At 39.4% G+C, this 25,006-nt stretch overlaps 1 protein-coding gene across 1 annotated transcript; it reads left to right on the top strand.

Annotated features, from left to right (window-relative positions):
* Window positions 1-693: 693 nt before the first annotated feature.
* On the top strand, window positions 694-20,497 carry LOC103695800 (pentatricopeptide repeat-containing protein At5g27270). The gene is made up of 8 exons (XM_008777214.4): window positions 694-1,429; window positions 10,204-11,608; window positions 11,760-12,071; window positions 14,077-14,181; window positions 14,279-14,366; window positions 14,515-14,636; window positions 14,883-14,947; window positions 18,851-20,497. The coding sequence occupies exons 1-8, from the start codon at window positions 860-862 to the stop codon at window positions 19,406-19,408; spliced, it is 3,225 nt and encodes a 1,074-aa protein (XP_008775436.2). The 5' UTR covers window positions 694-859; the 3' UTR covers window positions 19,409-20,497.
* The last annotated feature ends 4,509 nt before the right edge of the window (window positions 20,498-25,006 follow it).

The raw sequence follows: 25,006 nt of genomic DNA, 5'->3' as shown, positions 1-25,006 counted from the left end.
GCAGGAAAGCATCTCCAATAGGCTACATCGACTCCCTTCTAGATAGGACTCAAGCTGCACGTCCATCTTTCGTAGAAGATCAATAGATAGATTGGTCGCCTTCATCGAGCAAGTGTTCATTTACTTTCTCGGCCATATCACCGTAGCTATGAAATGATGTACCATCGGACGTGCCAAAGAACTTGACTGCAAGCGGTCTGAAAACGGGTGTGCAAGGAAGCTTGTCGTAGTTAGAGTTGTCAAGGCCCTTGTCGTAGGGCTCCAACATGATGGCAGCATCGCCGTTTATGTCAAATTGCTTGAAGATCCATCGGAAGCTTCTCAATTTCTTTCTATGACTTTCGCTCCGAACAATTGATGTTAAAGGTATTTTAGTTCCAAAGAGTTAAGCAATCATTTGATGGGGCACACGACACTACTCTATTAATGAAGATAAGAGGCAAGATCACATTGGATCAGCATTTTAACTTAAGGATTCAATTAAAAAAAAAATTAATTTGGAGGAAGTGGCAATGCATCTTGGTTAAAGTTGAGAGGGTGAAATTGTAATTTTAAATATTTTTAATAAGGTCGAGACTTGGACTTCACCTGATACTGGGCCAAGTATGCATTTGGATCTTACTAAAATCCGGACCTGATCTGTGACTGATGGCACTCAGTCTAACTTCGGGGACAGCTTTCCCTGCCCAGTCGACATCCAAACATTCATCCCGCGCGCTGGGCGCTTGCTATCCAAGCCTATCATCTCTGTTCCTCTCCGACCGTCTCAGCGGCTCCCTCCTTCCACTATTCTCCCCTCCCTCTAACCCTCCTAAAAAGGAAAGAAATAAAAAACAGGAAGCATAACGGCCCTAACCCTATGGAGTCCACCAAAACCCCTTTCCTCTCCCCCTTCTCCCCTCCCCCCCCAAATCCCTTCCTCCCTCCGTCCAAAACCCCACATCGCCCCCCCAAAACCCTCCAAACCGCACGCCGCCCCGCCTCCCTCCGCGCATGCTACGTCGCTGACCCCTGGACCCTCAGCGACGGCAACGGCAGGCCCGTGACGAAGCCCTACCGACGCCACCCCCGGAAGCCCCTCTCCGACGACGACGCCCGCCGCATCATCAACGCTAAGGCCCAGTACCTCAGCCTTCTCCGCCGCAACCAAGGGAGCGGCGTCCAGACCCCGCGCTGGATCCGCCGGACGCCGGAGCAGATGGTGCGGTACATCGAGGACGACAGGGACGGGCATTTGTACGGGAAGCACGTGGTGGCGGCAATCAAAGCCGTGCGGAGCCTTTCTGGGCGACCGGAGGGGTCCTACAATATGAGGGAGGTGATGGCGTCGTTCGTCGTGAAGCTGAGCTTCCGGGAGATGTGCATCGTGCTCAAGGAGCAGCGGGGGTGGCGCCAGGCCAGGGATTTCTTTGCCTGGATGAAGCTTCAGGTCAGCAAAAATCTCTCCTTTTTCATGTTTTATACCCGTTTTTCCACATTTAGGTTGCTGTTTGTTTTGTTGAAGCGCTAGATTTCTTGCTTTTTTACAGTTACCCGTGTTGTTTTCATTAATTATGAACTGGGTTCTGCTTGTGAATCCTCAATTCTATATTGATGTTGATAGAAACATGTTTGATTATTGTTATCTAGGTTTTGAATGTTTGGTTTGAGGAACACTTAGTTGAAATATTATGTTGTTAGGTTGGTTTGATTATATTCCTCTCTTCTATTAGAATCCCCATTTTGATAAACACTATGTTGCTTAGCTGGTAAGCACATGTGCCCACAGATGTGTACATTATAGAAAGTTCGGGTATTGCACCAATTATACAAAAGTCATGGAGAAAAAAAATTAGTGGTAGAAAAACTATAGAAGCAAAGTGGATGGCTAGGTTTTAGTTACTCTAGTAGCGTAATACCAATTTTTTTGACTGAAGGATGATTTTAAGAAAAAAAGGGAAAAATAAGATAAATGGGGTTGCGGCCTGTCCAAAGCATTGACTTCAGAGTAGAAATTGCTCCTTATGGTGTGCATGCATCCAGGATTTACTTCCTAGTTACAATGAATCCCCTTTTCTCTTTCAGTGTGCATGAGTCGGGTCGGGTTGATTTAGATGTATATTAAAACCAAACCAATTTAAATCAGGTTGCTAAAATCGAAACTGAAATTGCTCCGACCATCAACAAAAATCACTCGAAACCAACCCGAGAAGTTTGGTTTGGTTTACCAGGATGATATTCATTATGCTGGGCTAAACGGGCTTCTGTCAAATGGGTTGGGCTAAATGGAATCACCTCGCTCTCACATACAAACATGTAATGTAAGGTAAGTATGCAAGCTTTTGGTAAGTATAATGGATCCTATAAGGTAAGTTGTAGGCTGCACATTTTAAACTAGGTCGATATTATATTACCTATATCTAAAAAAAATTGAAGGGTCTATATGACATCTCATTTCATAAAATCTTGAAAACTCCATCTTTGAATTTCTAGATTACCACAAAGATCATTAGATATCAAGCAGGGGCACTAGTTGATACAGACCTCTAATTGAGTGCCCCATTAGTACAGAAACAGCTCCCAAAATCCTTACAATGTTTAAGGAACATAACACACAAGAGAATCCAAAAACAACGAGCAACAAGCCAACAACAGTAATTATCAGTGGATGAAGCATGCAGTGATAGATGTCACTTATCCAAAGTTATACATATCAAGCTTTCCTTGTTAGTATCAAACAGGCCAAAAAGATGACTGAACTCCAAATCCTAAATCTGATAACACTGAAATCTCACTTCAGGTGGCCAGATTAAGACAGTTTAATATCTCCGCCTAGATGGGCTCCTTGAATGGTGAACACGTGGTGACCTGCAGAGGATTGAAAAGATAATGTCACACTACACAACGGTACTGTATTTTAACAACAAAAATTTGGAATATGTTACCATTCAGCGAGAAAAACAAATAAATAACTAGTATTGATAAAATATTGAAAGAACATGACATGTCATAACCTTTAGTTGATCTGATTGAGTATTTTGTACTTCATATGCTTGTGTTGTTTCATGTTCTGTTTATCCTTTAGTTTATCATGTTAGCTATGAAATATCATAACCTCTTTCATGCCTTTTGAAGGAATACACTTATCTCATACCAACTATGATGACCCTAGCACCAATGATGCCATGATCCGATGACAAGGTAAGATTGCCCAACTTACTGATCCAAGAATTAGGTTTTCATTCCAAATCCCTAAGCATACTTCTGGAAAGAACCAATTTCTTAAAACCAAGTCTGTAGGTTACAAAATCTGGGGGCCCAAATGGATCAATCAACTTAAGTCTGTTTCTTTCCTTTTTTATTTCAACAAAAGTCCGGTCAGTAGACCTGAAAATAGTGGGCTTTTTGCTACTTTGAATCTCCTAGTGGAAGCAAAGAGGGAAATAGAATCTTTAAAATTTTATTGTTAGTAGTATGAAATCATTTGCTGTAATATACTCTTCTTAAAACTTAAATGATTCTGTTCGTTACTTTGTTCAGATTTACAGTGTTTCATTCAAATTGGGACCTTTGAATTCTGGGAAGCCCGATTAGATTCTTAAAGTATCCTGAATTTTAATAATAAACACTTTTCATACTTTTCATGGATGTTAATAAGGCTCACCTGGGCATCTAGAGTGAGCGACCTGTCTAGGCTGAAGCTTTCTACATATTTTGATTCCCCATATGGTTGTTTGAGAATCAAGCGTCACTCAATCGGGTTAACTATATAAGCATATGTAGCGCAAAACAATTTCATTACACCGACGTAGAAATGAAATTAAGAGTCAAATAACCAAGAAATGAAACTTACTGTAATAAACAATATATCATTTATCTCCTAAAAGCATGGATTCTATCATCAAAATTGAAAATTCTGAAATAAACAATAAGTTAAGTTATATTTTCATGAATTGAATAAAAAACAAACTAAGCTACTAGCAAATAAAACTATAACTTAATAAATTCATTAGTATTACCCGATTCAAGTTGTTCAAACTCATTCGTGCTTTTTTCAACATGAATTGGAAGTGATGAACCTTGTAGCCAATCTTGTGTACATAAAAGAGCCTCCACTAATTTAGGAGTCAAACTCTGAAATGAGTCAAGTACATGACCGCTAATACTAAATGCAGACTCCGATGCAACGATAGAATAATAAGAATGACTAACACATCTTTTGCTACTTGAGAGAGAATTGAATACTTAGAGCAATTCACCTTCCACCAATCCAAAACTTCAAACTTTGCATCATCTTTTTTACAACCAAGATACGCCATACTGTACCGAATCTGACGGTATGGGGCGTACCACATCGTACTGGTATCAAACTGGTACATGGTATGGAGGACATATTGATACTTGATATGCCGAACCGGCTTTTGTACTGGATGTACCAACATAGTAATAGGGTGGCACCGGTACAGGGCTTGGTACATAGATGGCATACCTTGTTCACAACCATCCTCTAAATACTGGCCCACCTTGGATTTGTTGTCCTCATCTTCTCCATTTTTTTTTTCAATCGAAACTTCATCAACAAATGAAGAGCTTGCTCTTGTTGACCAATATCCATCTCACTTTAACTTTGAGCTTTATTAGTGAATTGTACACTTGAAGCCGCATGAAGGATACTATAATTCTCATACCAACAAAGCAAAATTTTCTTCACTTTTCTAGTCATTGCAAAAGCCACATCCGATTCATAAACTTGGCTAAAAAAACTCACATATTTCAATCTGTATCAAGGATCAAGCACTGGTACAACAAATAACAACACATTCATTTTCTCAACATCTCCTTAATACTTATCAAATTTGGCTTTCATTCTCAAAGACATAATTTTCATTCTCAAAGGCATAAAGCCTAAGTATGGATTATCACTTTTTGCCCACTCTAACAAGAGGCATTGAATTCCAGCAATTTCAAGAAAAAAGGTGCTAGAAGTGACATAGAGAAGTGTAGAATAGCATCATAAAATGTTTGTGAACATTTCATCAATACACGAGCATTTTCCCAATCCTATTGGTAGGTGTCCCATTTTTCGCATCAAGTTCATTCACATATCCTGAATCTTGATCTTTTAACCTTTCAAAAGCTTTTTGTAATTTCACCAGCCGCCTCCAACATCATGTAAGTTGAATTCTACCTTGTCACAACATCTAAGCATAACATGCTTTTACCTATGATTTTCTTTTGCTCCACACATATTTTGAATTTAGTTAATAACCTTGCAGGAGAAACCTTCGTATATTTCACGGCATAACGAATTCCAATAATTGAATCATTCGAATCCTTCAAAACATCATGACGGGGGACCATCTAATAAGAAATCTAGGCTTACTTCTGTTAAGCCCAAATATAAAAATTAGATTTTTTTATTTATTTAGGAATTAGGGAATTAAATTTTTTTATGTGAACTCTATGACTAGAGTTTCTAGGACTAGAGATTTGTGGACTTTAGAATTATAATTTTATGAAGACTCCAGTATTTTTATATGTGGACTTTTATTAGGATTTTGGGTTGTCTATATAAATCCATTGTTATGTTAATTGAGAACACATTCTGCATATTGAGATTTGAGAATGAAGAATATTGAGTTGTCCTTGCCCTCTGCTTTCTCCTCCTCCTTCTTTTCCTTCCTCATCTTTTTCTCTCTCCTTTTGTCTTGTGTCGGTATTAGAGCCTTTGTCCTACATCAATTTGGTATCAGAGGCTTTGTCTTGTGTCACATCACTAGCAATAACATCGAGAATATGTGCACATCTCATATGAAGAAAATCATCATTTAACACACTTCCTTTCAAATTGTTGATTTTTTTCTTTAAGTAGCCAGTTGCAATATTATTAGAACTTGCATTGTCAACTGTAATAATGAAAATCGTCTCCACTTTCTACTCAAGCAAGCAATTCTCAACTACCTTACCAATGGTCTCACCTTTATGACTAGAAATTGGACAAAAGTTTAAAACTCTGTCGTGCAATTTCGAAACATTGTCTATGACATGTGCAGTAAGACATAAATAATTAAGTTTTTGCAAAGAAATCCATGTATCTGTAGTAAGACATTCTTTAAGATGTCTTATGCAAGAGAGTATTCATTTTCTCCTCAGCAATATAAACTTCAACACAATCTCTTGCTACAGTCATACATGAAGCTTTGGTTGTGAAAGAGTAATGAATTCACAAAAACCTTCATGTTCAGCAAATTTAAAGGGTAACCCATCAACGATTAACATCCTAGCAAGCCCGTTTCTGCAATCCTCTTGATCTAATTTCACTGCCAAAGACCACTAGCACTATCTCCCTCTTGTCCTACTGGTTTTAAAAGCTGAGGTCTTTTGTTTCTTATCTACATTGTTATATGGGTACTTCTTGCATCTTCTTAAATGAGCCCTTAAGGTACTAGTATCATAAGCACTAGGACAAGCATAATCTGCACCTCAATAATTACATGTAGCTCTAACTGTATCACATTCTTCACTTTCAACTTTAGTAAAATGAACCAAACATCTGATTTGTTTTTAGGATCTCTCTGTCTCACCACATGCCTTTGCTTTCCCTTTTGAAGTAGCACTAATGGGAGGTTTGCTACCGTCCACACCCGTGGCTATGGTTTGATTTGTGGAACTTGGTGTTTCAATTGTATGAATGTTTGTATCTTCCATTGTTAACATCTAAAGAGAAAAAAAGAGGTTAAATATCCATCTTTATTAATTAATATATATTACTAATTTACTATTCACTGTACATATTTACTAATAAAACCAAGCTCGAAGAAACAGATGTTACTTCCTCCGTGATGCAATTGGTGCTTAGAAGAGAAATAAGAATAACCCTAACAAAATGAAAAGAAAAAAAGGTAATATACAAATACAATAGAATAAAAATAACAGACAATAAAAGCTTATCCACGATACCACACTGGGAAGGGCTTGGTGGAACAAGCTGAAGTTGGGCATCTTTTGTGGAATGGATAACATAAGGATCCCTCAAGTTCTTAAGTTGCATTGTGTCCATTAGGGTCTTATATTCATGGTACCTCTAACTTGTGCTAGTGAAAAGGCAATTGGGTGAATTTTTTAGCCAATTATCCTCCACATACTATTAGTATGTGATAATTACTTAGAGTAATGTTGGATTTTCTTCACTGACAATAAGATCAAAATGGCACTTTCATAGTTTCATAAACTGAATCTGATTTACTCACTTATCTAACATACATACACATTCATACATACTTGCATTTGTGTAAAAAATTCATACATACATCCATACACATTCATAAATACTTGCATTTGTGTAAAAAAATTCATACATAAGGAAAATTGGGCAAAACTTATTATTTAGGGACTAAAATATATAATCTTTTATTGATTTATGAGAGGAAGGAGTCCTAGGTAAATGAATCCAGGGTTGATTAGGTGACGAGAAGGTAGATGGTCAATTGTTGAGAAACATAAGATCTATGGGAAGAATCCATCAGGAGTATCCAACTCCACTTTGGATAATCACCCATGGAAAATCCTAATCAGTCTTTAAAGTACTACAGGAATAGACATGCTGGGAGAAGTAGCAGATCTTTCTGGCAGCATGTGTCACCTATTTGAAGAGGCATCCGTTGCTCTGAAAATATTTTTTTGCAACAGAGTCTGCAAGGAGGTAGGCAATGGCAAAAGCACTCTGTTTTGGAGAGACATCTATATTGGTTTTCACCCACCTTTCAAATTGTTGAAGATGAGGACACCAAAGTAAGCGACTATATTATAGTTAAGAATAGTTCACCGAGTTGGAGTATAACCTTCAAGTACTGGAATATTCAAAAATCTCTTATCTGCTGAATGATTTTTGTGTCAACTCTCTTTCTAATGACATGATCAGATGAAGATGGAGCAAACAACCCATCTTTTCTTCCAAGTCCACCTATAACCTCCTTCATCAGAGAGGGATTTTGATCCACTGGATGCTTCACTTTGGAAATCAAATATGCTAGAGAAGATAAAAAATTTTCTTTTGGATCCTAATGAAGAGTAAGCCTTTAACTATGGATAATCTTAGGAAAAGAAGATGGAACATTCTATCAGTCATCCTCTTTGGGGTAGATTGTAGGTATTAGCCACTCAAAATTTCCTTTTTTGTGGATTTTTTTCTTAAGATCAGCAGTTAGGAATTCCAGAAGCAACTGATTCGTCAGACAAAATTCATGAAGAAAATAAAAATAGTCTAGATTACTAATGCAGAGAGAGAGTGGAGACCTTATTTTGAGGTCGGAAGCTGACCTGCTTGATGCTGCTCATGCTCGCAAGATCGCTGATGACCACCAGATTTGCCAAAGTGAGCCAGCAAATGAGGATGAGAAACGGAGTAATCGAGAGAGAAAGGATCAGACATTGCTGGTGTAGATCAGCCATTCTTCTCCATCTAGTGAAGATTTACAAATATTGAAGGAAAGAGAGAGACAGAGAGAGAGGGACGAACCAACGAGCTCGAGCCTATAAGGTGTGAAGAAGATGATGCTAGTGAGGGGTTGGAGGAGGAGGAAGGCAAGGGAGAGTGGGCAGTTTGAGCCTCTGCTTTGATGAGGGAAGGGGTAGAGGGTGGCTTGGAGCAGCGGAGTGGGAGGAGAACAATGAAAAGAATTTAGGGCTGCTGAACCGCTTTTAAGTGTATGTATATACGGATCGTGTTTGGTTCATATCCGCTTTTAAGTGTATGTATAGACCTCATAGTTGTGTTGCCAATAAAAAACTGAGATCAAAGGATTCAAGAACTTGTAGAAAGAAAGATGATTATAGTTATACTGAATGATAACTCAAAGAAAAGGAATTTCTGAATGATAACTCAAGGAAAAGGAATTTTCTGCTTTCGTAATTTATCCAGTTCCTAGTTAGGAGGCATTCCTAGATAGGAAACCTAGGTGACCACTCATTAATGTGTTTTGAGATTCTCCTAACTTGAGGAAATTGCACCAATGTATAAATTATACTCACTGTACCTTGAGCATTTTTGACAGCCAAGATATTAAAGAAGATAAATATTTACTAAAAGTAATAAAAATGTATAATACAATTTTGAACTATGAAAGTATGCCTGTAACTCAGGAAAATTGACAAAAATCTTAATTGATAGCTCATCACCTTATCCTTTTTAGATTTCTGCACCTATCACCTTTTTCCTTTCTTCATCTAGTTTGTTCTTGTAATCTTATTTATCTTGCTTAACATATCTGTTAGGTTGTTTTGCATTAATTCTTCTTCATCCTGCTCATGTTGAAGAAAAATAGGAGGTTACTTGTAACTTGGAAGTGGAGCACTGAAGGCCACCAAAGAGTCTACAAGTTCTTCTTAAAATCAGTATTTTGTGTGTATCCTAATCCATTTTCATCCTTGAGACAGATTTGATACCATTACAGACACTAGAGAGTCTATTTCTATATGTATATTTTCAACAGAGGAAGGCTAAGAATAAAATTGATGAAATTGTGAAAATGGTTTTGAATGTTGGACAAGATATTTCTATGTAAAATGAGTGTGGGCCATGATACAAGCGAGAAGTTTGCATATGAAGTGAAGTTGAGGAAGCTATGTGACTGGAGATGTTTTTTTGAGTCTGTCCCCACTTTTTTATGTTTTTCTCTTGCCGAGTTTGATTTGTTTAAATTGATGAAGCTTTTCTGTTAATAGAGCAAGTTTGGTTGTCATGTTGTGATTTTGGAGGGGTTATAGTAGCAGAATTGGTAGTTGAAGTTGGTTAGCATCACTGGTTGGTCTATATGTTCTGTTGGAAAAATTGAATGGATCAGTAAATCTTGAAGTTCTTCATAGTGCAGAAATGGGTGAATTTTGAAGAACTAGATTGATTGGTTCTGAGATTGTTGTGTCAATAACTGGGTTTTATATTGTTTAACAAGATGATGGTTCGGGTACAAGAGCCTGATTAGTTGTGATATGAAAGATAGAGCATTGTTATTTTAAGTGAGACAGCATCACTAATAGATTCTTTTGGAAAAAAAATTTATAAGTTGATGCCTGAAATGTCTTGTTATGGTTTGGTAAATGCTGAATATGCTTATCGTATACCAGTTGTATGGCTGCACTACTGTGTCTCTTAATACTTCATTATACATTTATGTATTTGAACTTGACTTACTATTACTGACCATTGTTCTTATTGTTGTTTTGCAGCTATGCTACAGACCTAGCGTAATTGTCTACACTATTGTTCTTAGAATATATGGCCAAGTTGGAAAGATCAAACTTGCTGAACAGATCTTTCTGGAGATGCTTGAAGCAGGCTGTGAACCTGATGAAGTTGCTTGTGGCACTATGCTTTGCACATATGCTAGATGGGGACGACACAAAGATATGCTATTATTTTATTCTGCTGTGCGTAGGCGAGATATCTTACCCTCTGTTGCAGTTTTTAATTTCATGATTTCATGTTTGCAAAAGCAGAAGCTGCATGGAAAGGTAATCCAGTTGTGGAAGCAGATGTTGAATGCCGGAGTAGTGCCCAATCGTTTCACTTATACAGTTGTTATAAATTCATATGCCAAAGAGGACCTTATGGAGGAAGCTTTGGATGCATATCGAAAAATGAAAAAATCTGAACTCATCCCTGAGGAGGCAACATATGGCCTTTTAATCAGCTTAACCGCAAGGCATGGCAAAGGAGATGAGGCCGTAAGACTTTATGAAGAGATGAAGCCTCTGGGTATCATTCCAAGTAACTATACCTGTGCTTCACTTCTGTCTTTGCATTATAAAAATGCTGATTACTCTAAAGCGCTCTCACTCTTTTCAGAGATGGAAAGGAATAAAATTATGCCTGATGAAGTTATCTATGGTATACTTATTAGGATATTTGGGAAACTTGGCCTGTATGAGGATGCACAAAGAACTTTTGAAGACATTGAAAAATTAGGTCTCCTTAGTGATGAGAAAACATATGTAGCAATGGCACAAGTTCATCTAAATGTTGGAAGCCATGAGAAAGCTTTAGCAGTTATTGAGCTTATGAGGTCTAATGATGTGAAGCTGTCAGATTTTGCATATAGTGTTTTACTACGATGTTACATTTCCAAGGAAGATGTGGCTTCTGCAGAATATGTGTTTCAAAATATATCAAGGAATGGATTTCCTGATTCAGTCTGCTGCAATGACTTACTTACACTCTATGTTAAATTAGGTCTTCTGGAGAAGGCTAAAGCATTAATCTCACAGATGAAAAAACATGAAGTCCACTTTAATGAGGATCTTTATAAGACTGTTATGGAAGTATATCGCAGAGAGGGTATGATAGATGAGGCTGAACAATTAATAGAGGAGATGGTAGATGTTGGATCATGCATGGATAAGACCACCAAGACGTCATTGATGGCCATGTATAGGGAAGCTGGAGGGCTTCAGAAAGCAGAAGACTTGTTAAAGACCTTAGAGCAACCGGACACTACAGCACTCAGTGTAATGCTTTGCCTGTACATAGAAAATGGTGATACCTGTAAATCCAAAGAAATTTTGAAGACCATGTTGGAGACTACTGGTGGCTTGTCTGCAGCAAGCCAGCTGATATGCAAATTTGTTAGGGAAGGTAAGCAGCTTATGAAAGCTCATTTCAATAAGTTCTCTACGCCTATTTTTAGTGGATTTTGGACAATATTGTTCATTTCCATCTGTGTTAATCATGAACATCAGATTTGTCTAATTTTGTGGGACTAATATCCATTACCATTTTGCTATAGGAAGTATAACTGAAGCGGAATCCACATATAGACAGTTAATGGAGCTTGGTTTCAGACCTCTGGACTCAGCAGCTGCTTCTATGATTTCTTTATATGGCCAGCGCCAGCAACTAAAACAAGCCCAAGAAATATTTGATTCGATTGTTCAATCTTCAAGCACTGGAGGAGCTATTTATAACTCGATGGTAGATACCTTTTGCAAATGTGGTAAAATCGATGAGGCAAACCAACTCTACAAAAAAATGGTTGATCAAGGCTATACTCCGGATGCTGTCAGCATCAGTATACTCGTAAATGCTTTAACTAAGCATGGTATGAATCAAATTTAAGAACTACACTAGCTGTTTTGTTTTTTTTTTTTTTTTTTTTTTTGCTCTTATTAATTTATCAGAAGAGTTGAAGCCTTTTTAATTCCAATTCCTTAAAAAGAAGGTGAGCAAGATATTGGTCTTAGCTGCCAATTAGTCTGTCAATATTATTTTTCTGCATTGACTTTAGAACCAACTGTAGATCCCATTGAGGGGAAAGGAGGTGGGGTGGTGGCTCTTCAGGTTGGATTACTAAATGGAGTTTGTGTCTACAAGTGCATTAGCATGTCCGGTAGGAACTAATTTTTCAGTTTTCAGTTTTCATTGACTAATTCCATTTTCTAAAGCTTTAGGTCTGTCAGGGATCCTTTCCTTTCCTTTAGGTATGGCAGAACAAGGTGATTAAGGAAATTGAGTAGCTAGGAATGACACCTCTATATTTGTCATATGGTTTGTAGATGATTTATGTTTTCTAATGTGTATGGAGACGATCGGGTTTATTTTTATCAAAGCAATAGTTTTTATTTAGAAAACAAAATTTGTTTGGGCTTTTGATCTTGTGGATTAGCATGGATGGTGGTGACATTAGGAGAATGAAGTGGGTTTGATATTGAGTAATTGGCTAATCTATGTTATTAGTTATTTTATGTATTGGGAGGCCCATGCACCGTGCCTTGCTCTTGTTGTTGAAATGTTTGGAAGAAAGCTTGCTTCGTGGAAGAGAATGGGTCATTATTATGAGTTCAATTGGTATTTATAAAATCTATTTGGGTTTTCAATATACTCATCTCCTTTTTCCAGCGACCAGTTGAGGTAATGAGATTATTAAAATACAAAAGTTTCTTTTATATTCTTGGTGGCATGCTTGCACATCTGATGCATGTTAAATACAAAGGAGATAGAAAAGATAAATTTAATTCTTAATATAGTTTAATATGCAGACACTTTTGGGATGTGCTAGATGCATGGGCCAAGCCCTTGAGTTTGGATGAAAATTTTCTGTGGATAGCATCTCCCAACTTGAAACAACAAATAGGGAGTGGATGTTTATGACGGAATCCAGATAATTTGGAATTGTAGAAAACTAGGATTTTGTGTGATGCTTCTAATAGAGTCCGAAAGAAGTAAAATTGAGGTTTTATGTGATGTTTTTGATCAAGGTCGGCAGAATCGTCCCGAATCGCCTGGTTTCGGCAAAGAAACCGAGACGTACCGGCGGTGGACAAAAACGGTTCCGGCAAAGAAACCGAGACGTCGTCGCCGAAGGAGGAGAAGAAAAAAGAAGAAAAGAGAGAGCTAGCAAGGGAGAGAGGGGGAGGGAGGGAGAGGGAGGGCCAGTGGAGGTCGGCGCTGGTGCAGGTGGTGGAGGCCTCTGCCGGCCTCCCTCCCTCTCCCTCTTCCTCCCTCCTCCGCTCGCTCTCTCTTTTTCTTTGTCCCATGGTCTCCTGCGTCAGTACAGGCCTGGCACGGCACGACGCGGGTTCGTACCGACTTGTGCCGCCGGACAACCAGTATGGTGCTTGGTACTGGCACTATAGATCCTGCTTCTTATAGAGTCCGAAAGAAGTGGGATTATTGTGGATCCCAAGATTGGCATGGGATACCGCGCCGGGGGGGGGGGGGGGGGGTTTGGCAATTTGATAGACTTAAGGATCCCAACTCGCTCTTTTTCATATGTATGGAATCTATAGATGATATAAATGATAGAGGGGAAATTGCTAATTTTGGTAAATAAGAAGGCTTACTTGCCATAAAGAATAGCAGTATAGGCATACGATGTTTACATTTGCTGAAGTGGGCCTTCTTGGTGAGGTTGTGGTTTAGTTTTTTCCTCAAGGTCTTGTCAAAAGTACAAAGTGTGAGGGCTTCATAACAAATGACAATTTATAGTTTTCCTCATCATTCTTTCTAATTCTGCAGAGTTGTCCTGGGGAGTCATGATTTCACTATTTATTGTGTATGCTAAAGCATTATATTTGACCTTCATTTGTTGATTTTGTACTATTTAGGAAAATATCAGCAGGCAGAAAACATTATCAATGGCAGTTTTAATGATGGCGTGGAGCTTGATACTGTTGCATACAATACATATATAAAAGCAATGCTTGATGCAGGTCAAGGCGCTAGCCATCCAAGCTTTTACATTATCTAATAAAGTTTGGACTTTTGATTTTGATGGCTAATATTAAAGCACTAATGAAAATCATGCAGGTAAACTGCACTCTGCTGTTAGCATATATGACCGAATGATTTCATCTGGTGTTCCCCCATCTCTTCAGACATACAACACTATGATCAGGTGGCACATTTATGCCCCTCTGTTTAATACTTCGGAAGAATGCTTTTGGAGCAGAACTGTCTCTTCTCTCAGTTGTATGCATCTGTCTTCTTGGGTAGTAGTTGCTTGCCTCTATTTGATGCCTTTCTTTCAACTCTAAAAAATGCAGTGTATATGGTCAAGGAGGAAAGTTGGAGAAGGCTATTGAGATATTCAACACTGCACAAGACTCGGGTCTCACAATAGATGAGAAAGCATATACCAATATGATTAGCTATTATGGAAAGGCTGGTGGGCTTCCCTTTCCTCCACCCTCCAAACAATAGCAGCTGAATTTATTGTTGGCTAGGCTAACTTTCATTGTTATATGTAATATCAATTTGATTTAACTGCTTTACGTGCTACATATTAACATAGAACTATTTACTCTTGTTAAACCATGATAGTTATATCTTAACGCCATCATCAAATAGTTGGGATAATAAGATATTGTCTATGCTTGTTTATTTTGCTTAAAATTGGCTTGTGGCCATGCAGGTAGGAGTCAAGAAGCTTCTCAACTATTTAGTAAAATGAAGGAGGGTGGAATAAGACCTGGAAAGGTATGCACTTACATTTCAGAAATAAAAAGCATATGAACAAAAGTATCCTCTTCCTTGCTAGGATGCTGCTTCGAATTTGATAGCTTCGCTGGTTATTAACAATGTTGCATGGATATGACAATCGGATTTAGATGCGTATCGAAGTGTCTGACTTGACAAGAGTGAAAAAGGAGATACAGGGATATGTAGGATAAAGTATAATTTTAACTAAATTATATATATATATATATTTATGCCTTTAAATATTGTTTTGTTTAAATAACTAAAAGATATATCTGTAAAGATCTTTAAATATACATGTTTCTCATTCTAACATTCTGATTAACCTAAAAAAAATGAGAAAAAAAGCATTTTGCAAAGTTGTTTCAATACTACATCCTTGACCAATCTCCAAAAGAATAAATATTCACTCTTATTATCCAAGTATTTGATACATATCTGACTCAAATTTGCATCTGATACAGATTATTGGGGTTGGATGCTAGTGTCCAGGTAACACGGATTATCAGAGATTAGATTTCTAAACCACCTATGGATTACATAGTGAGAAATGGGATTGACGAATTTGTTATCCCACGCATATTCACATGTGGAGATAGGTTTTGGATTTAAGGCAAAACTTGGATGCTGTGCAGAATTCTTGATATGATGGACCTACATATTTTTTTTAGTTTACCTTGAAATGCTATTTTTATAAAATGTTAATTATATAAATTTCTTTTCTTGATTGATATTCCTTGCTTCATTCTAGTTAAAACTTTTTTGAGAGCATTGTTGAGGTCATGATCATGACAAATTAGTGGTGTTAATTAAGATCATGAAGAATACTAGTAAGTAACAGAGTTCTCTGTGACTATCCAACATTAGTTATTTTTTTCGTTTTTCCCCTTGATAATGTCCTTCCCTCTCTGTCCTTTTATTGCTCTTAACATGCTGTTCACATTCTTCAGAGATTACCAGGGTACTGTCATATAATTTTGGACTAGTTGGAGAGATGGTTTGAGACACAAGCAATGGGTGTTATGTAGGTTTGTAAGGGAAATTGCTATCTCCAAGGACATTATCCTTATTGGCAGTTTCCATGCTTCTTGATGGTTCCCGTCAAGCCTTTGCAATGAGTTGGCTAGTAATTTGTAGTACACAAACCACTAAGGCACATTGTGCATGATTGTTTGTTCTATTTTGTTGAACACAAGGTTTGAATTGTGGAGGAACAAACTTGTATTCACTAGGGTGGTATGTCAACAAACTTGTATTCACTAGGGCGGTACGTCATGTGCCATAGAGAGGATCATGCTGATAAAAGGCACTGATGTGTACATAGATATGTCCTGAACATCCTTCTACAACATTTTTTTTAACATTCAAAATTTGGTTTTGTTGTCTTAATCATTGCTTTTGCAAGAAATAATGCAGAAATATCAATTTAAGTACCCCAGGCATGTTCTATGTGCGCTAAAGTCGATGATATGTATTTATTGCATAAAATCATATAATTTGTAATTAGAAGTACATAATTAACCTATATGTGATAAAGATTTATAGTGTGCACATTTATAACATATAAGTAAATAGGAATAGTAAAAAAAAATAAAATTATGTAAAATAATAGTAAAAATTTTAGTTTCTCCTTTTCTTAGTGTACAAATAATCAATGAGAATCCTTGAATTAGCATGACCTCTCTATTGTATTGAGCTGGACATCTGTCAGATCATATTTCTACTGACTTTTGAATAAAATTTCTTAAGCTTATTTCCTTAAGTTTATTTTCTTTATAACTTGATATCTTGTTTCTTTACTTTCCTTCAACTAAAAGTTAAACAAAAAATGGTTCTTTTAGCCCTGAGATTCAAAAGTTCAAATTTGAAGCTTATCAAGATTGGCATAGGATGCTCCTAGGATCTCCTTTTGTAGGTGTTCTCGGAGAACCAGCCTCACTAAAAGCCATACTTAAGTAGTATCTAGCGAAACTACTTGATTCAAGCATCCATTCGTTCTTGGTATGGGGTAAGCCGGCTTTGATCTGCCCCGAACCACTTGATTCATATTGGCTTGAGTGACTCAAGTGTGGTTTGGTACTATTTGCTCCATAGTTATTAAACTTGGACTAGAGATTGACCTAGCCAAGGCTCGGGTCATCAATTCATTGTTCCAATTACCAGGTCAATCGTTCAGATTGTGTTTATAGTAAAATATATTAAAAAATTATAGAGAAATAAGATATAAAAAGGATGTTTTAGTGTACGAGGCTTTCGCTATTGTAGGGTCTAGGCAGAGTTAGATGTAGGTAGCCTTAACCCCGTGTGCAGAGTGGCTGTTTTCGTGTTTCGAACATGTGACACATAGGCTACATTAGAGTAACCTTATTATTGTCAACACGTGATAGAAAAATAAGATATAACTAAGAAAAATGTACATAATTATTGATAAATTTTCAACTTTAGATGCTACTATTTAAAACACAATCTACATTCTACACTACTTTGTAATTGCAGAATAAATATAGAATATTCATGAATCATCTATTTTTTCAAAAAAGAATTGCAAGAAAGATTATTTATAATATGGGAAAATATGGAGGATGTATATTTTAAAGGTATTTTATATAGTAAAGTTTTGAAAATATCCAAAAGAATAAAATGAAATATATTTACTTTTTATATACCAGAGGAAAAAATAATTGATAATTTTTTGATGAAAATTATTGAAAATATTATAACTTGCTTGAATTAACGATATTTAGTAGTATATATCATATAAGGACAATGGTTAACTACAACTTGCGTCTAGTGGTTGAGTGGGTGTAGTGGTTCAAATCTTCAATGCAATAGACTTTTGATGTAATATTTTTGAACCAAGAATAGACTTGGTTTTCCACCCACTTGCTTGGTTTTCTACTCACCTACTTCCCTGTTTTTTTTTAAACCTGTCCGATTTAACCATTTTTCACCGGGGTTAAATGCATATCCAGTCCAGTTATAAAACCAACTCAGTAGTTTTCTGGTCGAATTGGCCAGTCCTATCTGGGTTTAATAATTATGATTTGCTTAAACAGAGACCCCTTGTACCATTTTAGGGTTAGAAGAGTACGTATTGAGCAATACATACCGAACTGACTAGGTTTTCAAACATTGGTTCAACAAAAAATCCTTCTAGTTGCTGGAGCTGACATCTCATGAGAAAAGTTTCACTGACACATCTGCATTGTATTTGTAGGGTAAGCAGTATTGTTACATCATCTTTAGAACAAATTTTGACATGGACATGTGTAGTATGCATTATATATACATTACAAAAGATGGCAGTATCCAAAATAAATTTTGTAATGTATGCTAATCATATAGTGGCAACATTAATGCATTTGCATGATCTTGCCGCATTTTGTCAATACTAGTTATCTGTTATCTTGTGTCCATTGCTTTCTAATAAATGGTAGAAACAATCACATCTGTGGTTTAATGTCCTGCTGGAACAAGGTGCTAACATTGATCCCTTACCATTGTGACAAGAAAGCAGGACCAGGGATAGGTATGGGACATGGGTTCTCTCTTGAACCGGGATGCCCTGACCATGTCGATTCCTGAGTGTCAAGACACTCAGGACAATGCAAGACATTTGGATGGACCAAGATAGACCAAGATACACTATTTTTTTCGTTTTTTTCTTATTCTTAGGATTGTTCAGTCCGTCTGGACTGTACCATCCCAAGAGCAAACCAAGATGGGTCTGCTACCAAGATTTAAATCCTTGTTCGCCTCTCTTCCTCTCTTTCATCTCTCTACATGCACACATAATTTACTTAGCTTCTATTATTTTAAAATCAATCACTGCCAAAATCTGTTACTTGCCATTACTTTATTGTGAAAAATTGTCTTACACTGGTGTGATAAATGACCTTGCAGATTAGTTACAATATCATGATCAATGTTTACGCCACTTCTGGACTTCATCATGAAGCAGAAAATATTTTTCAAGACATGCAAAAAGATGGCCATTTCCCTGATTCCTTTACATATCTTGTGCTGATTAGAGCATACACCGAGAACCATAACTATTCCAAAACAGAGAATATTATTCAGAGGATGTTAAAGGAGGGAATTAGTCCTTCATGTGCTCATTTCAACCACCTCATCTTTGCCTTCATAAAAGAAGGAAACATTCCAGAGGCAGAAAGAGTGTATGGCCAATTGAAACAAATGGGCATGAGTCCTGATTTAGCATGCTGTCGAACCATGATGAGAGCATATATGGACCATGGGCTTATTGACAAAGGTATAGCATTCTTTGAAACAGTCAATGAGTTTGTAAAACCTGATGGATTTTTCTTAAGCGCTGCTGTTCATCTTTATGAGTTTGCTGGCAAGGAATCTGAAGCTGGGGATATTATAGATAAAATGAATCTGCGGGGGCTCTTGTTTCTAAGAAACCTGAGAATTGGTTCAAAGTCTGTAACAGCATAATATGATGTTATGGAGTTGGACCAGGCAGTGACTTATAAATTGCATCTAGACATATTCATTGTGCAGTGGCATTCATGAACTGGGGTGATTACCCTGATTATTCATACAGTGTCGATGTGTGTTATTATGTGGTTGCTCACAAATCATAAGGATATTCAAGGTCAACAAGATGATGCCTCGATTGGTAGGCGTTGTAGAGAAGCCATTTCCTTATATATAGGTGGTGGGGACTTTGTGAATTGGGCGACAATCATCTAATGCGAAGGAACTTGAGTTGCCCAATGCACCGGTTGTGATTGGCTGTGATGGGAGAAGATAATGATTACTCCTACCAAATACATTCATATAAGAGGTGATTTGAAGGTCTGCATTTTAGTGCAGTGTATTCTGAATTTTGCTTACAAAATGAGAGGAATGATCTGATAAAGGACAAGTATTAACTTATAAAGGCATCATGCAGAGCAAAATTTTCACCATGTTTACATTGATTAGCCAATAGCCGGACTTGATGTTGAACCGTAAGCTACCACAGGACCTGCTTAGTAGGACCTCTCTGAAGGCTGATGAGAAAAAAACGACATGAAACTTCTACACAAGACTGCTACTGCTTGCTCTTGATTGTCCATGGTTGTTTATGTTCAGCTTTTGGCATCTCGTGTCTTAAATAATCAACATGAATTTAGAATGTCATCCTATGAGAGAGGTCCAGAACCAAGAAGGCTCAATACTTTTTGAGGTCTCGTGTTCGAAAGAGGGGACTCTCCTGAAGTGTAGTGTATTACCGCAGAGCTGCCAAGTAATATGGCATTTTTTGAGCTCGTCCCTGCATAATGTACGGTTCTTATTGTATGGTAACCTTGTAATGCACTTTAGAATTCATTTCTGCAAGAAATTCAATGGAAATAATGTAAAGTTGCAACATGCATTGATGGTTTATCACATAGTTAAACCTAAGGGCAGCAATATTAACTGTTTAACCTATTTAACTTGTTTCAACCCATTGTAGATCAAGCTAGGTTGATACTAGCTTGATTATTTTCGGAGTTATATTTTTACCTATTTAATAAATAAGTTGGATGAGGGTTGATTGATTTTTGATTTATCATGTATTTGACCTGATTCGATTGCTGCCTCTCCAAGTAACAGGTCAAGGACAAGAGAAGAATAGTATTTATCAAAAAAATTAAATAAGGGAGAGAGATGGAACGGTTTTTCTATGTCGTTTGAATGTTCATCTGCAGTTTATTAAGCTTCCTCAGGTGAAGAGTAATGGACCTCTCTCTCTCTCGTTAATGGTGGAAATTTATCTTTCAAGGTTAATTGGTATAAAACTTTTTATGCTACCATAATTCGTCATGTAGTTTGTCTGCTGTGCTTGATTTCCAGGGTTGTTCAAGCAGCAATTCTATTGTTGTGGATGTTTGTCATTTTTAATTTTGTCTAGAAGCTTTCCAACACTTCACTCAAGAAACTTTAATTTGAATGTGGAGTTAAAGGGCAAAAAGGATAAATAATTGCATGTAAACTGACTTGTGTGATTTGTGCATTCTCCAAATCAAAGTATATTACTGGTTGTCAACCATGGCCAAAATTTTAGATGCATGCAAGGTTTGGAATTATGACCAGCATGGATTGCTGCATGGATCTTGGTAAATGCTCATAAACATTTTGGATAATGTATAGAATTCTCGCCTATAACTTGTAAAGATCATTCTTTTTAAGAATTGCTTTATAGGGATCTTGTCAATAGCTATTAGCATAGTTGGTACTGCGCATCCCTCTTTGGAGGTCTTGGATCCATGAAATTTTTTTAATGTTTATTTTTACATTTGATACAATCATGGGGATTTTTGTTCATGGCATTATTGGCCTTTCTTGGGAACTATCATCCTTAGACTATTTCTCCCCTTCATTATTAGTTAACAATAACTTAAGGGAGAAGACCGCTAAGGAAGAGAACATCTTTACGATCTTTTTCTCTCTTGCCATTCATGCTTGTGAACAGCACCAATTCCATGATCATCTCTCACTATCCAATAAAGCTAACAAAGTTTATTACTACCAGTGGCTCCACAGTCTTCTTCCTCTCTTATTGTCGACCACTATAGACAATCTCACTACTATCACGAGCTCCACAATGTTCTTCCCCTTTCATGTTTGCTGCCATCACCCTCTCCATGAACCTTTTACTATTACGTCATTAACCACTATTAATTTATCATCTTCATCACCGTAAATTTAGAAAATAAAGTCTATAAACCTAATTCCATCCACGATGTCAGATGCCATTATTATCATTACCATTGTTCACTTAAGAAAAAAAAGGAAGAAAACCCACAACCCTCTACCCCCCATTTTCTCTTGATTGTCGATATCATTGTTGTCATTGTCTCCACTATTCACTAGAATAGAAAGGGAAAAATATAAGAACTATGATGGTTCCTATTCTCTTTCTTTTTCTTCTCTCCATGATGTATTCATGGTGTTTATGAATGCCTTTTCATCAGCATTAGCCATCACCTATGCTTCATCAATGAAAAGGAAAATAGCAAAGCAAGAATTCCAGTAAGTTTTATGATTGTATCTCTCTTGTCACCATCCACCTTAATTAAAATGAAAGAAATGAAAGAAATTTATGATGATTTTGATGTAGTCATTACTTGCTATATTTCTTATACAAAAATGTAAAAGAAAAGCAAAATTGGGATGTTATGTATTTCTTATTATCGTAAGCCTTTGTTGATATTTCATCATTTAAAAAATAAGATATCATTGAATGTTTCATGTACAAGTTTGTAATGGTCCATGCACATATTGAGATCATTTAATACTCAAGTCTAAGACAAGCAATGTTTAAATCAATACTGTTGGGGGAAAAACCCCAAGTCATACCGCCACGGAGGTACTCGGCCAAAAAGCGCCGACCGGAAAGGCGCTTGGCCGAAGAGTGCCGACCAAAGAGCACCAACCGGAGGGGCGCTCGGCCAAAAAGCGCCGACCGGAAAGGCGCTCGGCCGAAGAGTGCCGACCAAAGAGCACCAACCAGAGGGGTGCTCGGCTAGAGAGCGCCGATCTGAAAAGATGCTCGGTCCAAGAGTGCCGACCGGAGCGCCAAGAGGCGCTCGGACCAACCAACGAAGTAGGGATGTTCGGCTAGAAAGAGCCGACCAGAGGACGCCGACCAGAAAAGCGCTCGATTAGAAGGCGCTGACCAGAGGAAAGCGCGCGAAATAAAGGCGCTCGGCTAGAAAGAGCCGACCAAAGGGCGCCGACCAGGAGTATTAGAAGCGACCCCGCCACAGGGCGCCCCATTGGGCGACCAGCTCGGCTCGGCACCCCTGCCGAGCTGATTGCCTTGACCAGATGTTCAACTCCTACCTAACCCCCTGAGGGACTTGACAACTCCACTACAACCTGCTGCTATCTCCAAGCCGTCAAGGCATAAGATCTCCGCAGGTATTTGGCACGACCTGCCATTAATGCATGAGACCTCCTCAAGTCTCCGATGCGCTCAGTCATTTAATGAACACGGCTCAAGACGATCTCCGGATCACTGAACCATCAAAGCGTATGGCTCTCCCTGACCGCCGGTTCATTCGGTAATAAATGCGCTTACCATCCATGGACCCCGGGCCTACCACGGCCGGCGGTTCAACCACTCCAACAGGTCCGATCGACCGTGACAACTTCCTGGTTCCGGTTTGAGTCGGCCTTATTTTCCACTATGCCATTAATGGGCCAAATCGTGCCCAATTATTACAAAAGAGGACAAACTCCCTGTCACCTCCCGGGCAACATAAAATCCCTCTATAAAAGGGAGCCTGGGAGAAAAGAGAGGGGGAGGGGACCGAAACACAACAGCACAGACAATTAAGCACCAATATCCTCTTATTCTTCTTCACCCTCTGGCTGGCTCTCTCCACATATTTGCCCCCTCTGACTTTAGCATCGGAGGGCCGGCGCCGGGGAGCCCGGCCACCGGCTTCTTTTTTGCAGGACGGGACAGGACAGGACGCACTCTCCTCTCCGCTCTCTCACACACCCCAGGAGGGCACAGGAGGACGCAGCCGGCCGGCGCACCGCCGTCCGCCCTCCCCGCGGCGGAGCTCCTCCTTCCCCAGCTTCGCGGCGGCCCCCGGGTCCAATTTCCAGCAACAGTTGGCGCTAGAGGAAGGGCCCGAGTTCGCTGCCATGAAGCTAAGAAGCAAAGGGGCTTCCAATGCCTCTCGACGTCCTCCACCCAGTCCTGAGCATTCCGTCCGGAACTCACCACCTCCGGCCGAGTCAACCCCTCAAGTTCGGCCGGAGCAGTTTGATGCCCTGGTGCAACAAGTGCAAGCCTTGGCTACCGCTGTCCAAAGCTTGCAACCCAGGGGCATCCCAACGGCACCGCCTCCTCCGGCTCCAGCTCAACCGGAACCTCCTACAAGCGGACTTCCCCTTCGAGGTCAGGACTCCCAAGTCCAGGCCTCCCTCTGGAGAGAGCACCCAACCAGAGGCTACGGAGGCTGGCCACAGCCTTCAGAAGCTGAGTCGGTTCCAGGGCAACCTGCGCTCGAACGAACCGCTGCAGCGATCCTCCAGAATGATGAACTCGACAAGAAGGTCGAGAAGCTGGAGCGCCAAATCCAGGCACTTCACGGGAGAAAATCAGGACGTGATAACGACTTTCAGTTCACTACGAAGTCACCCTTCTCCCCGGAGATTGAAGATGAACCGGTCCCACTACGGTTCAAGATGCCCCAGGTGGAGCCCTACAACGGCAAGGCTGATCCCCTTGACCACCTGGAGAGTTACCAGGTCTTAATGGCCCTACAAGGAGCCTCGGAGGCCATGATGTGCAAAGCCTTTCCGGCGACACTCCGAGGGCCAGCCCGGCTTTGGTTCACCGGGCTGAAGCCGAGTACTGTCTCTTCCTTTGAGCAGCTCGGCAGACAATTTGTTGGCAACTTTGCCGCCAGCCAGCCCCAGCGGCGGACATCCGACTCCCTCCTTGATATCAAACAAAAGGAGGGAGAATCCTTCAAGGAGTACTTGGACCGGTTCACCGCCGCAACGTGGGAGGTCCGGGAGCTTGACCAGTCAATCGCCATGTCGGCGTTGAAGACTGGAGCCCGGTCCTACAGATTCCTCTTCTCGATCGAGAAGAATTTCCCCACGGACCTCACCGAAATGTTCGCTCGGGCGCGGAAGTATGCCAAGGCAGAAGAAGCCGTGGCGGTTAGGCGGGGCGGGACCGAGCAGAACCCCAAGAAGAGACGTCGCGAGGAGCGCGGCCAGCCCAGAAGCCCGTCTCCGCGACGAGCTAAGAATCCGCCCCGCCCGAAGAGTCCACCCCGGTTGAGAGGACCGCCACAGCAGAGGTCACCACTCCGCCCGAGGTTCCCACTGCAGGCCCGTGCACCCGAAGGGAGGTATGAAAAGTATACTCCCCTCAATGCTCCTCGGGCTGAAATCCTCATGGAGATTGAGAGTCGGGATTGCATCCGGCTCCCACCTCCAAAGCCAGACACCAGAATCCGGCGTGATCTCCGGAAGTATTGCCGTTTCCACCGGGATCACGGCCATGATACCGAGGATTGTTATCAGCTCCGAAAT

Source organism: Phoenix dactylifera, unplaced genomic scaffold, assembly GCF_009389715.1.
Source record: "Phoenix dactylifera cultivar Barhee BC4 unplaced genomic scaffold, palm_55x_up_171113_PBpolish2nd_filt_p 000125F, whole genome shotgun sequence".
NCBI classification, from domain to species: domain Eukaryota; kingdom Viridiplantae; phylum Streptophyta; class Magnoliopsida; order Arecales; family Arecaceae; genus Phoenix; species Phoenix dactylifera.
This window is presented reverse-complemented; position numbering and strand designations above follow the sequence as displayed.

Coding starts and splice junctions, on each gene's coding strand:
- LOC103695800 (XM_008777214.4), top strand. CDS start 860: ATGGAGTCCACCAAAACCCCTTTCCTCTCCCCCTTCTCCCCTCCCCCC. Junction 11,609..11,759: donor ATGCAAATTTGTTAGGGAAG/GTAAGCAGCTTA, acceptor ATTTTGCTATAG/GAAGTATAACTGAAGCGGAA. Junction 12,072..14,076: donor AAATGCTTTAACTAAGCATG/GTATGAATCAAA, acceptor TGTACTATTTAG/GAAAATATCAGCAGGCAGAA.